This window comes from Morone saxatilis, unplaced genomic scaffold, assembly GCF_004916995.1.
Source record: "Morone saxatilis isolate NCDOM2014 unplaced genomic scaffold, NCSU_SB_2.0 Contig9, whole genome shotgun sequence".
Classification (NCBI taxonomy): Eukaryota; Metazoa; Chordata; class Actinopteri; family Moronidae; genus Morone; species Morone saxatilis.
Genome location: NW_023340268.1, coordinates 7,419,261 through 7,433,841, shown reverse-complemented (window position 1 = coordinate 7,433,841; position 14,581 = coordinate 7,419,261). Strand labels below are relative to the sequence as shown.

Below are 14,581 nucleotides of genomic sequence, written 5' to 3'. Positions count from 1 at the left end.
TTCCGATCTTGCTGACGCAGACTGAAAAGGGGATGGACACTGTTAAGACCCCCAGATCCCCAGCCAAGAGAGCCACCCGTTTCTCACGAGAAAAGCTTACTATGAACTTTTTCTCCTTTTTTTCTTTCACGCTCTTCTTTCATTGAACCTGTCTGTCTGTCTGAGATTTTCTCTCTCTCTCTCTCTCCCTACTGTAACAGAGAGTCCTCTACCTGAATCAATTATTGTCTCTTTTGGTGCTCACCTGCAGCTAAAGTGTGAGAAAGTGCCCTTTGAGAAGTTATCTTTATAGCAACGTAGGTCATCTCAACACTTTCATCAACCTTTTATTGGCAATTATGCATACAAAAGGCTGTTGATACAGGGGCAGCTTAGATGAGGTCCCAGTACAGAGGGCTTTTTCTTTTTTTAATTGGATTAATAACAGCTATTTCATGTCATGCTTTCCTACTGGTTGATGATAGAAATGGTTAGAGTGCCCCTAGTGTTCACTTCGAGAACAGCTGCTTTAACATCCGTGACAGCCTTTGCTCAAGCAGCACAGCTCAGTGAGACGCTCGCATTGATGGTTGCGGAGTGGAAAAAGACATAAAATTTCAAATAAAAGAGAAGATGGCTGTTAAAGTAAAACACAGAGGGATAACACGTCGGGAACAGGAACGCCTTCTAGAAATAAGCTTTGGCTTACAGAGCAGTCCTGCATTACCATCTCAGAGGTATTTACAAGAGCGATTACTGTGATTATTATTTCAACAATACCCTGCAATGCTCTTTCATGGGCTGCCAGCCTGGGCCGGGGTAGGGCGGGCCTGCCAACATTGTCGGTCTGGGAATTTGTCTAGGAGCTCTATAGGAGGGCAGAGAGGAGGTAGGAGGGAGAAACAGAGATGCGATGGTAGAAGAAGAAAAATGCAACACAGTTCAAAAGGGCTTCCGTCCTTCTGAGGGGTCACAGGATGCCGTCCTCCTAACATGATTTTGTCCTCTTTCACTTTCTCTGCAGCTCCCACGGAGCCTTTGCTGTGCAAATTTGCCGACGGAGGGCAGAAGAAACGCCAGAGCCAGAGCAAGTACCCTCAGAACGGGAGGCCGTGGCACAGAGAAGGCGAGGTAAGATGTTACGCCAATGCAGAAGTCCTCACTCAACGTGTCCCAAAAAATATAAAGAGTTGATTTACTACCGCAAAGCATAAAAACAATCATTCATGGGGTGCTGGTCGGGTGCTGGTCGCAAATCAGTGCGCCAACTAAATCCTTAGAAAGTTTTTTTATTTCTACATGAGACAAGAGTGTTTTCTACAACAGTGCATTTTGTATCCAGTTTCTTTTGTTTGCCATATACAGAAAAATTGAATCACCTGACCGAACAATTTTGCAAGATTTACAAGAGTATGAGTAAATTATCAGCTATAGAAACTGATCAGTAATGTTAATATTTATCAATTTAACTACAAAGTTTTATCACAAAGTCCATTCGCTTTCAGCTACATGTTAACTCTCACCTCTGTTCGGGATGGTGTCTAGCGTTGGCCAGCTTGACATTTCTCCAACGGTGCAATGACTCCAAAGAGGTCAAAGTCATCAATCAGGGGTCAGTGAAAAGAGACAGGTTTTACAATCCAGCATGAGGATTGGATGCTTCTGTGATTGCTATCTGTCTTAGTTAGTTAGTAATGCTGATAATCACAAATTAATTGAATAATCACAGCAATATGCAATATATGTCTTCACATTTTTACATAATTTCTTTGAGTACAGCAGTTATTCTTTAAGAACTGGAGACCCAGATATGACCAAAAAATGTCAGTCAACTCAGTTAAACTCTGTTCATTCCAAAATGATGAAGTTCTAAATGAGGCGTTTACCTCTGAGGTAATGGTATTTCTAATAGCAGGTCCCATCCTTCTCACCAGGCCCCTTGAGAAGTTGGCTACAACATCTGGCTTTATGTAAACCACCGCTGCCTGTCATTTTTATTTAGTCTAAGGTATGGAGCTGTTAAAAAAAACAAAACACAGATATCGATCAAACTGTCCCCGGATATATAGGCGCTGTCACGTAAATTGCATCTCAAGCCAAACGCCTCACTGAACGCGAATGTTCCCGCCATACATCAGAATGCTGGGAAACCAGAAATTGGATACAGTGCTATGGTAACATATTCATCAGCAACATGTGGAGACAAGGTTAAAGTCTCTTCATAGGCTATACTGGGAAGGACACACAGAGGAGACAGGTAGAGGAGTGCTTGAGACTGGACAATATAGAATATAATGAATACACACACACGTTCAGAGAGGCTGACAGTTTTGCTGAAACAGCAAGGTAGAGGAGACCAGGAGAGATGAAATGTTTGTCCTTCAGGAAACACATGCACTCTGTGTGTCTGTGTGGGTGGTGGAGGTGCTCTGTGTGTGTATGTATAGGTGTGTGTGCGTGTGTGTGTGTGTGTGTTTGTTGGGAAAGGGTTGGTGAAGTATTACACTCGCCGTGCATGTTTGTGTGTTTCTGTCTGTCCATCACATGTTCAGCAGCCCTACCACCTACAAGTCAGTGAAGCGTTTTTAACCTAAATCACATTGCTACATCCCCTCACAGATCCACACATTGACAGGGTCAGCTCAGTTGACTTGAGTTAAAGTGAGATCACTCTGTATGTGTGTGTGTACTTTATCTTGAAGGGTCTAATAAGAACCCTACACTGCCAAACTGGAGGAAACACCCTTTTTGTCCTTTTGCTGTATTTATTCCCCACCCCTTACCTCCTCTACATTAAGCACACACCATATCTGACCTGAGCTCAAAAGAGCTGTTTATACTGTGTCACACCAATCCTACCTCCTGTAAAATATCTTTATTGCTTATTTGCCTTTACAAATACATTCTTGAGGAAACATAATTGCTCCCTAGATAACATCCACTGGCAATATTTCTCCATCCAGGATGTATGATGTCTAGATACTGCTTGTAAGTGATATTGAAGATGTCATGTTGGGTTGTTGGCATACAAAGCACTGGACTTTTTAGGCCTTTGTCCTAAACATTGTTGGGTTACAGCAACTACTGGCTCAAAACTGAAATGAATTGGTCAATTTATGAAAGCTTCTGGCAGACAATCACAACATTGATGCGTGCGCAAAGGGGCTACCACAGGACCACAGTGTGCTCTATTAAATGTCATAATGCACTTGGGGATTCGTACTGATTGGATTTATCTTATATATCTGTATTGGACCTACATGTGCAGACTTCTCTCTTTCTCTGAACAAAAATAAACATATTGCACACATATAGATGATGATAAGAGAGAACAAAAAGAAAGCAGAAAAATGGGAGGGAAAGGAGTCTTATATTATCCTATATTAGAATCTCACGTGTGTTTATCTGACCAATAATTGTGAGCACCAGTTGAAGAAAAGAAACAAGCAGGATAAGAATAAGTTTAGGGTGAGATTTAATGCCCATCATGTAGTGGAGAAGGTAAATGTTTGGGTTAAAGGACTAATACATATTGTAGACTTAATTTACACCTGACATGAAGACTGATAGCTTATCTGGATATTGACATCTGATCATACAGTACACCTTTGTATTCACAGCTGGTATTATTAAGCATTCTCATTTTCTCGACTCTTGGATCTCAATATGCAAATTTGGTAGGCAGAGCTGGTGGACTACTTATTGTCCTTTGCGGAGGTAGGGGTCATCTGTCTTTTTGCCTGGCTTGCTTGAGAGAGCAAAAAGATGCAGAGTTACGTGACCTTTCAACAATTTTTTTTTTTATTGTTTAGTTTATTACTTTTACAACTGGCTGAGATCCAATCACAATGCAATTCTGGCCACCTCCAGATATGGTCTGGCTGGCCCGACAGGATTCAGATTGTAATGCATTGTACATGTATCTACACATATAGGGTTGATATAAAGACTCGTATAGTATGCTGTGCATGTGTGTCCTTATGGTCACTGATCCGCTGTACAGGCAAGGCAGGGGGAAATGGGAGATAAGCATCACATGTTAGTCTGTTTATCAGAGCTGAGGCCATTCCTTACGTCGCTCCCTGTGGTAGGCAGATGAGGGCGAGCAACAGCCCTTCTCCCTCTCTCTCTGTTTCTACAGTATATCTCGTATCGCTCACTCTCTTCCTCTCTCCCTCTGTTTTTTTTTCTGTCTTTAAGCACTGTCTCTTTCTCTGCCACTCTCTGTCTCTTCTTCTCCTTGTTTGAAGTCTTCCCAGATCCCACAGCAACATACGGAGAGAGAGAGTGAGTGACTCACTGAGACTAAGAGAAAGAAAGAGAGAGGGAACACATTGCATGATCAGTCAGGAGTTACAAGGGGTTGAGTGCTGCAGGGTGGCTGGTGGTGAGGATTGAGAAATATATGACAGATTTTCTTGTAAACTACCCAAAGTGGGAGTCTAGAAAGTGCTGTCTCTCGCTGTCTCATGCTGACAAACATATTAGTCACTGCATTTTTTTCTGCCGCACACACAGATACAAGCGCCATGGGTGCTCATTCTTTTCTCTCTCACTCTCTCTCTTTTCACTTCCTCACTCTCTTTCACCAACACACACTCCTCCACACAAAAACTTTCAAAGTCACACTTCTCAAGCACCTACTCTAGGGGAATGAGTGTAGATGAAAAAAACATCCGGCTTTCCACTCTGTGTGAAAGCCTGACAGATGTCTGTGTGTGTGTGTGTGTGTGTGTGTGTGTGTGTGTGTGTGTGTGCGTGCGTGCGTGCGTGCGTGCGTGCGTGCGTGCGTGGCGTATGGTGTGTGTGTGGCCACAAGGCAGGGAGAATAAATAGAGAGCGAATCTGTGCATGGAAGGCAAAAATACTAGGAGGGAGTGGGTCAGTGTGTGTGTGAGAGAGAGGGCACAGAGACGATGGCTCGGGTCGGTTTTCCTGTATAAGAACAGTACACCACAGGTGTCCTCACCGCTGTCTAATATAAGCTATCCTCACCCGACCCTTTTTAAGATCTGTGGTTTAACACACGGATGCTTACATGTATACACAATTTTTTTTTAAATCTCTTTTATTGGTATGGTAAAATGCATATACATTTGCATGGAAAATACATTAGTTCAACAAAATCCATATTGTATACCCAAGAGCATGAATAAAAAACTAGATAGTTATTCACAACTTGTTAAACTTGATTGACTACAAGAAGCAGAAACTGAGTCATTCTCCATTGCTTTTTTGTAAGTTTGGATCCAATTGTCATTAAACCACATTTTGTAATTTCACCATACCTGCAGTAGGAGATAAATGTTAACATTGTTTGGGTATGATTATGCAAGAACTTTAAATACATAATATTTGGAAAGAAATGTTCTGTTAAGGCTGTGTAATTCAATTTCGACCTAATTTAGCATGCAAAATGAACATACGTAGCTTCTCCCACTTAGAAAGCCATGTCCGTGGCAGCTGTTGTCAGGTTGAGGTATTTTTTTAGTCTTTAATCAAGCTCAGACAAAAACAAATACGCAAACTGTCTATCTTTTCCTTTCTCTTGCATCGGTAATCAGTCATTGACCATGCAGGTTTCCCGGTCAGGAGCTTCTCTGCTGTGGAATGCATCAGCACATGGAACCAAGGACAGCACTTAGGGGAGTTATCAGCCCTCACCAGACAGCTGGCCATGTCTGCCACTGCTATTAGTGCGCACGTGAACACACACTAGCACACACAAACACGCAGAAAGGCATGTAGCGAGTCTCCTGATCTCACATTTAGGAGAGTAAGGAGAGTATATAAATACAAACACAGAGACTTTTGCACATATGGTCTCACAGAAAGAAACATCCATAAACAATGAAGGTGAAACTACACAAATAAAGTAGTAGTTGAATTAACACAGGGCCTGATGCAAGTCATTTCAACTGGCCTTTTTTACCTTGTTTTGCAAGTACATTCTCATACAAATTGAACGTAAAGTTCTACCTCACACTCACACACATGTCCACACATCCCTAGTGGCAGCGAAGGCTTATTAATTCAGTGGAGATTCTCTGTTTTTGCTCACTCTCATGGGCTTGGTCTAGGCTCACTGATCCCCCTGCTCCTCTGAGCCACTATTCCCTTAACACTATAGCTCAGTGTAGGTAGCCCTCTGGAGGGACAAGGGCAAAAAAGTGGTACAGAAAGACAGGAGGAGGGTAGATTAAGAGATGACGGGGGTGAGGGATGAAGAGAGAAAGGTAAGGAGAGAAAGGAAGCAAACACAAGATGATAGGGAAAGAAAGGAGGGACAGCGAAGTGAGAGAGAGGAAGGGCAAGAAAAGGGAGTGTGTGTATGTGTATATGCTGATGAAATCTGCCGTCCTCAGCAGCCTCCCGTTAAAAGAAATCGGATTAGCTCTCCTCCGGGAGAGAACCTTCAGGAATGCAGATGACGGATTGTGGCGCACAGGTTTCTCTCCAGGTCTCTAAAAGGCCCCCCTCACGCACACACGTACACACCATCAGCAGACAAAGAACTCAGTTTTTCGCTTACTCCTTTTCTCTCCAAAGGGCATTTCTTCATTTCCTCTCATTCATAAAAACATGATGGTACGTGATTGAAATAGAAAAAGAGGCATCCTCAATATCAATTCACTTTGTCCTATTGACTAAGCTTTTTCCCACATTGGCTTTGTCACTTGTCAGTTTTTCCAATTTGTAATGAGTTGATTTTGATTTCATTTCATTTATTTTGAACAAAAAGAATCAGGGTATAAATTACATTATTCCCGCAAGTACAAGAAAGGTACAGCAAATTATTTTGGTGACATTGGTGCAGGAACATATTGACAGATTTCCCAGAGACAAACAGAATACACTGGCACAAAGTTACACACAGAAGACAGCGACAGAATGTGGTCCAATGCCAATGTCCAATATATATATACTATAAAATTTTGAAGATATTAATCTTATCTGATAAATCTCTACCTATGAAATATTGTGACTGTATGTCAGTGTGCAGGATTTGTGGGTTAATCAGTTTTTGGCCCTGCAAACCTGCCACTAAGACTGCTCTATTGCAGAGACTTAGATGACCAGATTTGTACTACTCTCATGTATGTATGCTAAATATGGAGGGACAGTAAGGTGATTGGGCTAGCTAATCATTAAGACTGAAAACAGGAGAAACAGCTAGCTTGGTCCTGCCCAAAGGTACAAAAAAGCTGCCTACCAGCACCCCTACAGCTCACTAATTAACAGATTATATCTTGTTTGTTTAATCTGTACAAAAAAATGAAACGTAAAAACATACAATATTATCAATTAACTGTAGGCAAAAAAGTAAATAAGCACCCAAACTCCCAAAATGTTGAACTATTTATTTAATAGCATGCAAACACAAAGATGAATACAGACAGATATTACATAAAAAGAAAAATTGTTTTGTGACCTGTAATGTCTTTTCAGTTGTCACATTTTTCTTTGTTGCTGTTTAATGTATTTTAATATTTATTTAATCCAACTCTCTTAATTTGTGATTAATCCTGCATGTTTATTGTTTTTTTCTCTCTTTCAGACTGGCATGGCGTTAACATATGATCCCGCTGCAATGCAGAATGGGTAAGAGCTTGACAGTCAATCCATCCATGGCACCATCTAATACACTCACCTCTTGGCTCATAGGATCCCAGTCAATAACACTGCCATACATAAAGATCAATGTAGTGTCTGCACTTTGTTACCGTTTGATTAAGGAAATCTATATGGACTTCAAATATCAGTTTTCATTGGTAAGGTCTTGGTTTGGGTGACAAATGGCAAAGGGTAGCTGAGTGAGCTTGTGTGTATTTACGTGTGTTTGGGTCTTAATGCATATGTGTGTTCCTGTGTGTTCCTGTGTCTTTATGTCATGACTTAATGGTGCTGTGGAAATTAATGACCCTGCGACGTGTTTTATTTTTCCCCACAGTACTGAGACAGGAAGGAGAGTGCTGAGGCTACCCTCTATCTCCCTTTGGCCTCAGTCATTCACAGGAAGCTCCTCATTCCCTGCTTCCTAAACCACTTATCCCCTAGTGACTCGCAGTCAACCTCAACCAAAAAACTGGATGAATGGCATCACTCATTACACACATCCTGCGATGTAAAAGCCTGCTTTGCTGCAAATCCGCCAAATTATAATCCCACAGATATTTGTGTTAAGCAACAGACCGGCTAAGAAAGGAATGATTGACTTTGAATACATTCGACCAGAAGTTCTGCCTAATGAACATATTCCAGCAATGGGAAATAGGTTGACTTAAGTAGCAAAGAATGTAAAAGTAGTCAAAAAGTGTTAATGCAATGTAGAAAATACAAAACAGAGTGAACCAGTTAGCAGAGAATGGAGAATTATTTAGAACATTTAATTCATATGTAAATGCTAAGTAGAAAATAAAAATGCAGTTGAACTGAAACTGAACATGTAAAACAGAAACATTTGTCAGACTGTGCTTACTGGTACATCAAAATTCAAGTGCAAATTAGAATATCCATCTATCCATCAATCCAATTTCTGCAGCTTATCTCGGGCCGAGTCATGGTGGCAACAGGCTAACTAAGGTATTCTAGACATCCCTCTCCCCAGTAATGTTTTTCTACTTCTGAAGGATCCTGAGACATTCCCAGGCCTGAGGGAATAATCTTTTCAGCATGCTCTGTATCTTTCCTGGAGTCTAAAGTTGGACATGCCTGGAAGATGTCTGAAGGAAAGTGCCCAGGAAACATCCCGATCAGATGCTGAAACAACTCAACTAGCTCTTTTTGACACAAAGGGGCAGCAGCTCCTCTTCAAGCTCTCTCCAGGTGTCTGAGCTCCTCACCCTGTCTCTGAGGCAGAGCCGAGCCAACCCATTAAGTAAACTCATTTCGGCCACTTTCAGTCACTACCCAAAGCTCATGACCATAGGTGCAGGTTGTAACGTAGACCCACTAGACTGAAAATTTGTCTTTCGGCTCTGCTCCCTCTTCAACAAAACTGGTACAATGCCTGCATTACTGCGGACGCCACACCAATCCTCCTGTCGGTTTCATGCTCCATTTTGTGAAAGGATGCAGCTTTTACCCTGGTCCTAGTATCCCGGTACCCCATACACCACCAATAAGGTTGTAAACCTCATGTAGAGGTAAAGAGCTGGTCCACTTTTCCTAGACTAGCATGGAATCTGTATTGCTTATCCTGAATCTGGGTTTCAACAGTCGGCCGGAGCCTCCTTTCCAGCACCAAGGGAAAAGCTTCCAGTACATCTTCCAGTCCCCTTTTTGCCATCCTCAACAATGTCTCATCCACACTTGGCGCCTTGCCGCTGAGAACCTTCCTTAATAATCCCCTGCTGAACACAACCTGAGCCAAATCCTGCTTACCCTTCCTGAGTTGGCTGATGCTTTGGAACTTCCTTGAGACCAACCAAAAGTCCGTTTAACAGTGTTTTTACTTTGGTGACCACCGAAGCCACAGCCCTTCTGAGCCTTTGGCTAACCAAGCCCAAAAGGACTCTGCTTGAGGGATTTCTTCACCGCTGGCATCCACCAGAATGTTCCTGGGTTGCTACCATGATAAGACGATCTTCTGACCACACCTCCAAGCAGCCACCTCCACAATAGAGGCTTTGAACATGGCCCACTCGGACTCCATGTCCCCAACCTCCCCTTTTATGCATGAGAAATTTTTTAGGAAGTGGGAGTTAAAGACCTCATGGACAGGGACCTCAGCCAGATGTCTTTAGTATCCTGCACTAGCTCTGGCTCCTTCCCAGCCAGAGAGGTGACATTCCTAAGGCTGGGCGGTAGATTGAATTTTATTTTCAATTACAATTTTGGCTTCCAACGAGTATGAAAACGATAAATGAGATAAAATGATTATTGTGCCTTACTCCATTTCGCACCCCTTTCCTTTACAGTGGTACGCTTTCACTTCTCCCCACCCAAATTCACTCAAAGCCAGGCTGCCAGGCTGCTGCATGTTCAGTTCAGCTCAAGTTAAGATGACAGAAAGAGAGCCTTTGGCCGTATTCACACCAAATAAGGCATTGTTGAGATTAGTGCAGGGTTGTTCGTTCGGGGGTGCGGGTGTGTTACCACTATAAAATAATTTAAAAAAAACCTCTGTAGCAAAGGTCTGAAACTTGTAATGACGTATCAAGCTGTGTGGGACTCAAGGACTCCAAACAAAACATTAGGGTCAAAATTTAATGAAATACACAACATATAGAGCTGATGCTGTAGCTTGAAACAGCATGTCATCAAACCTAGTACATAACTTGACTAATATCCTCGGCCAGTAATATGATCTTCAGCTCTGGTGACACAGACTATTGGACGTTCCACTTAGCCTCCCAGGGGATCACAGCGACATTCGCTTGCTATAAACCTTCAGCAATGAGATAAAGTAGCGAAGCTGACCACCTTGCTTTTTGCAGCTCATGTCAAACCTTACCTTCTTGAAATGCATTAAGTTTTCTCCAAGCTCAGCCTACAGGCCTGCTACTTAAGCCAGCCAGCCAGTAAGGTACAGTGTAGCCTTAATACTAGAATCCACATAGAAAAAAAATACAGACAACCTCCTACTTTATACGATGACAAAGCTCAGTCTGATGTGATAAAATCCGACTTTTCAATTGAGAACACTATAAGACACTTCATGAAACTTTTATGTGGTGTTCGAAATACAATATATAGCCAAGTGTTTGCTCTGAACAAGCTACGTGGTAAAACCAATGTGTGTCTGTGTGTGTCTGTGTGTGTGTTATAGTTTGCAAGTGTGTTTTTCTCTCTTATATAGACAGAGAAACCTTTGTATAGACAGAGATCTGTCAGCTTACACCCAATTTTTGTATTAAGGCAACATCATTTCATGATCTACTGTACATACCTAATTTGTCAAACTAATACTGCTGTTTTCTCCTCTTTCTGTTCTCTCTACCTTTGACTACTCTTTACCTTTTCTCCACCGTCCCTCCCCTCTTTCTCCCCTGATTCTTCTTCCATCTCTGTCCATTCTCAGGTTCTACTCCTCGCCTTACAGCATCGCCACCAACCGCATGATTGCACAGACCTCCATCACGCCCTTCATCGCTGCTTCCCCCGTTTCCACATATCAGGTGGGCCATAATGCACTGCATTATGGGTAGATTGCTGTCTGTATATGTGTAATAGGAGGGTTTGCTTTGTGTAGGGGGATGGAAGAGAGGGGGTGGGCTGCATAACAGCGTGAGGTTCTTTCTTCTTCTCTCATCGTTTCTTCGCCACTCCAGCTGTGCGCGATGACATCTGTTTCGTAGGCGGCAAACACAACAGGCATCAAAAAACAAGCAACAAAAAAGGGATTAAAAAAAGGCTGACAGGGTAGAAAAAAATAAAATCACCCATCAAGAATGAAAGTGTCTAGGAAAAACAAACACTTTCCTCCCTCCCAGTTTCCTGACCTCTTTTGTGCTCCCTCAGCTGCTAATGCAATGAAGGCGGGGGGGGTTTCGTTTTTAACTAACTTCGATAAAATCACTTCCTTTTCCAAAGTGAATTTCCACATTCCTCATGGCTGTGATCTTTGGAGTAATGAAAGAGAACAGAACAGTAACGTGAAAATTGGCTGTGTGAGATGTCAAGAGCATTAACCACTTTCCGTCACTGCACATTTCACGCGGCACCCCTTGCTGAATCTAAACATCAAGAGGCACTGCCACTGTGCCCTCTCGCTCAGACACTATCGTTTAACATCGACTCTGTTTGGTATGCAGAGACAGACAGACAACGATAGTGAGCAAGAGAAAGGAGATGAAGGATAGATGGGAAAATAGAAGGGACAGATGGAGAGAAAGACAACTAGGGAGAAGAGGAAGGATAGTACGGGTGGTGGCGATGGCTCAGGTGGGGGGGAGGGGGTGTTGCTGAAGGTTGCTGTGCCCGTCTTTGAGGCACGCTTGATTAAAACTCTGGTCCAGTACCTGCGGTGGAAGGGGTAGGGGAAAGAGGAGGAGGGAGAAAAGTGGGCCAGGGCGCGTCTCTAATCCGCTCTCGGAAGGCTTCCCAAATTGATTTATCAAAAACAATGGCCAGGCTTTTGAGGAATATTAATCCTCACAGTTTCAATATCGGGCAGCTCTGCCACCGCTTCCTGTAATATTGCCCTTCAGCCAGTCACGGCAGGAAGGTGAGTCCTTCATCTTCTGTTCAAGTACAAAGAGACAGTGGAAAAAGAAAAAGAGAAGACAAGCCAGGCAGCCATATATATACGCCAGACAAAAGGAAATCACTTCCTTTTATATTAGAAACTATCGCCTTTGTAATGAAATTCTCAAGGTGCATAGAAATGACTGTATATGCCATTCCCTCTTTTATGTTTATGTTAAGTGGATATTTTTTGAGCTACTAGTTTGATGGCATTGATTTATCAAATCTGCAAATGACCCATGCCAACAGCAGTGTTCTGGCGTTCTTTTAAGCCTGGCTCCGGTGAGCTTGAACAATGATTGGCTTTGTTTCCTGGAAAAACAGCTTTGATGATCCACATGACAGGAGCCAGTTCAGGCCAGATCACTACGAAGATCTCTGCTAGTGCTGCCAGCCAGCCATGGCCTGGTTTACATCACTGGCTCTACAGACTGGCTCACAGGCTGACTAAATATGTGGCTGGCTGGCTGGCTTACTAACCAGCTAACTGGCTGACTGTTTGGCTTTACATGTGACTGGTTGGATGGGTGGCCAACTGGCTGACTGTGCAACTGAACGACTGACTGACTGTCTTTTTGGCTTACTGGTTGACAGTCTGTTTTAAATGGTAACACATCTGTGAAGTTCAGCCAGAGGTAGTAGAGCTTCTTAGGTCATGAACATTATACCGTTTACTCTCTGATCCTACTGTGGCTATAGAATAACTGCACCTCACTAACTCTTGTAATGTAGAATAAGCAAAACCCCTGTATGAGAGCTGTTTTTAGGTCCTTTGGGAAAGATCCAAGTCAGTTAAGACAAGTTCAAAGCAAGCTCTCACTAGCAGAGTCTCTGAATGCTGAATGCTGCATTTGAGCATTGTTTGTTCAAAGATGTCATGATCACGCTTTCTGCCATAACTGATAACTAATTGGCCTGTGACTGTCTGAATTAAGTCTGACTAGAGTCTAACTCTAAGACTGCAGCTCCTCTCTATTAAACAAATCACATGATGGTCATGCAGTATCTTAGTTAGAAAATTCTGAAGATAAGTGATTAAAGATAAGCTTTCTCTGTGTGTATCTGCTGTCCCGTTCAGCTGGGGGAAAACAAATACTGCCATGTATAAACAAACAGACTTGGCTTCATGTTATGGAATATGAAGCTTGTTTAGGTGTGGATCCAAATCACGCGTTTGGGTTGGCTCAGAGGATTGATTGCTCTTATAGCAGATTATTCCGTGTTTGTCTTTGTTTAATCTAATCATTTTACCAGGATCAGTGGCCACCCTGTGTGTTTGTCTGCTACAAGCTGTCTAATTCCTCTCTCCAGCACATCTAAAAGCTTGTTTGTTTGTTCCTCCATTCCCCCAGTCTCTCGATCATTGTATCTGCCACTGTTTCACCATCTCTCTAACTTTCTCATCCACGTTTGTAAATGTGCATGTCTGTATATGTTTTCCTCTGGTAAAAGCTTGGCATAACTCTGATTTCCGACCCATAAAAAAGAAAAGTTCTGTGTCAAATTCCTTTTCTTTTTTCTTTTCTTTTTGCCATACTTTTAAATAAACCTGTCTGTCCCTCGAATTTTCACAATGTTTCACCCCTCTTGCAACAGCATTGGCATTAATATTATTATTATTATAGAGAAGGGAACCTAATTTATAGGCTCTATGCACAAGTCATACTGTTGGCAATAATGAGAAGGCAGGAGGGAAATTGGCTGCCTCCAGACTTTTAGATTCTTTTTGTAATTCTTTGGCACAACTTAATGTGTGTAAAGTTCAGCCATTTTGGTGCATTAGAACCAATGCAATTATTTTAAAACCTCCAGACTTGAGAGTATTTGAACATATTGTGAATATTTGAACAGCGTTTATTGCTTTATGTGGGATACTACTTGGATCTGACTAAGATTGAGGAAAATTTATATTGTCACCATCATTTTACATTTTATGTGTTTCTCCACAGGTCCAGAGTACGTCATGGATGCCTCATCAACAATATGTTATGCAACCTACAGTAAGTACTCTACCATTCACCTGCAGTAGCTGCCCTTTGACTCCCCACTGGGACCCACCCTTAGTTGAAAATCTATGGTTTGCCTCCAGTTTCTCCTCTCTGCTCAGTGTTAAGCCAGACTTGTTGAAAGGTTTTAGGAGGAACTCGTTAAAAGAAGTTTATTTCACGTTTGTGCTGAAAATAGTTTACAACATGAATGACTTTTTTGTATTTAGAGCAATGCAAATGATCAGAAAAATAGATTCTGTCTGGAAAAACGTTTAAGCCACATTCTTCCTCTGTCGCAGGTCAAATGTTAAACCAACTAAATTGCATACATACACATACCATACAGTGCCACATGAAAACTTCTGATAGCTAAATGATTACACCACGTTTGTCCTCTAGTTGCTATATGCAGCTCTATAAAAGCA

The 14,581-nt window shown here is 42.2% G+C and overlaps 1 protein-coding gene across 4 annotated transcripts in view; it reads left to right on the top strand.

The window, feature by feature from the left end:
* rbms3 (RNA binding motif, single stranded interacting protein) overlaps window positions 1–14,581 on the top strand; it is a 259,572-nt gene that overhangs the window by 222,912 nt on the left and 22,079 nt on the right. For all 4 annotated transcript variants that reach the window (XM_035681075.1, XM_035681078.1, XM_035681076.1 and 1 more), the window contains 4 exons: window positions 1,004–1,110; window positions 7,538–7,581; window positions 11,003–11,099; window positions 14,118–14,168. In XM_035681075.1, coding sequence (XP_035536968.1) covers window positions 1,004–1,110; window positions 7,538–7,581; window positions 11,003–11,099; window positions 14,118–14,168 — 299 coding nt within the window. The remainder of the gene's footprint in view (window positions 1–1,003; window positions 1,111–7,537; window positions 7,582–11,002; window positions 11,100–14,117; window positions 14,169–14,581) is intronic.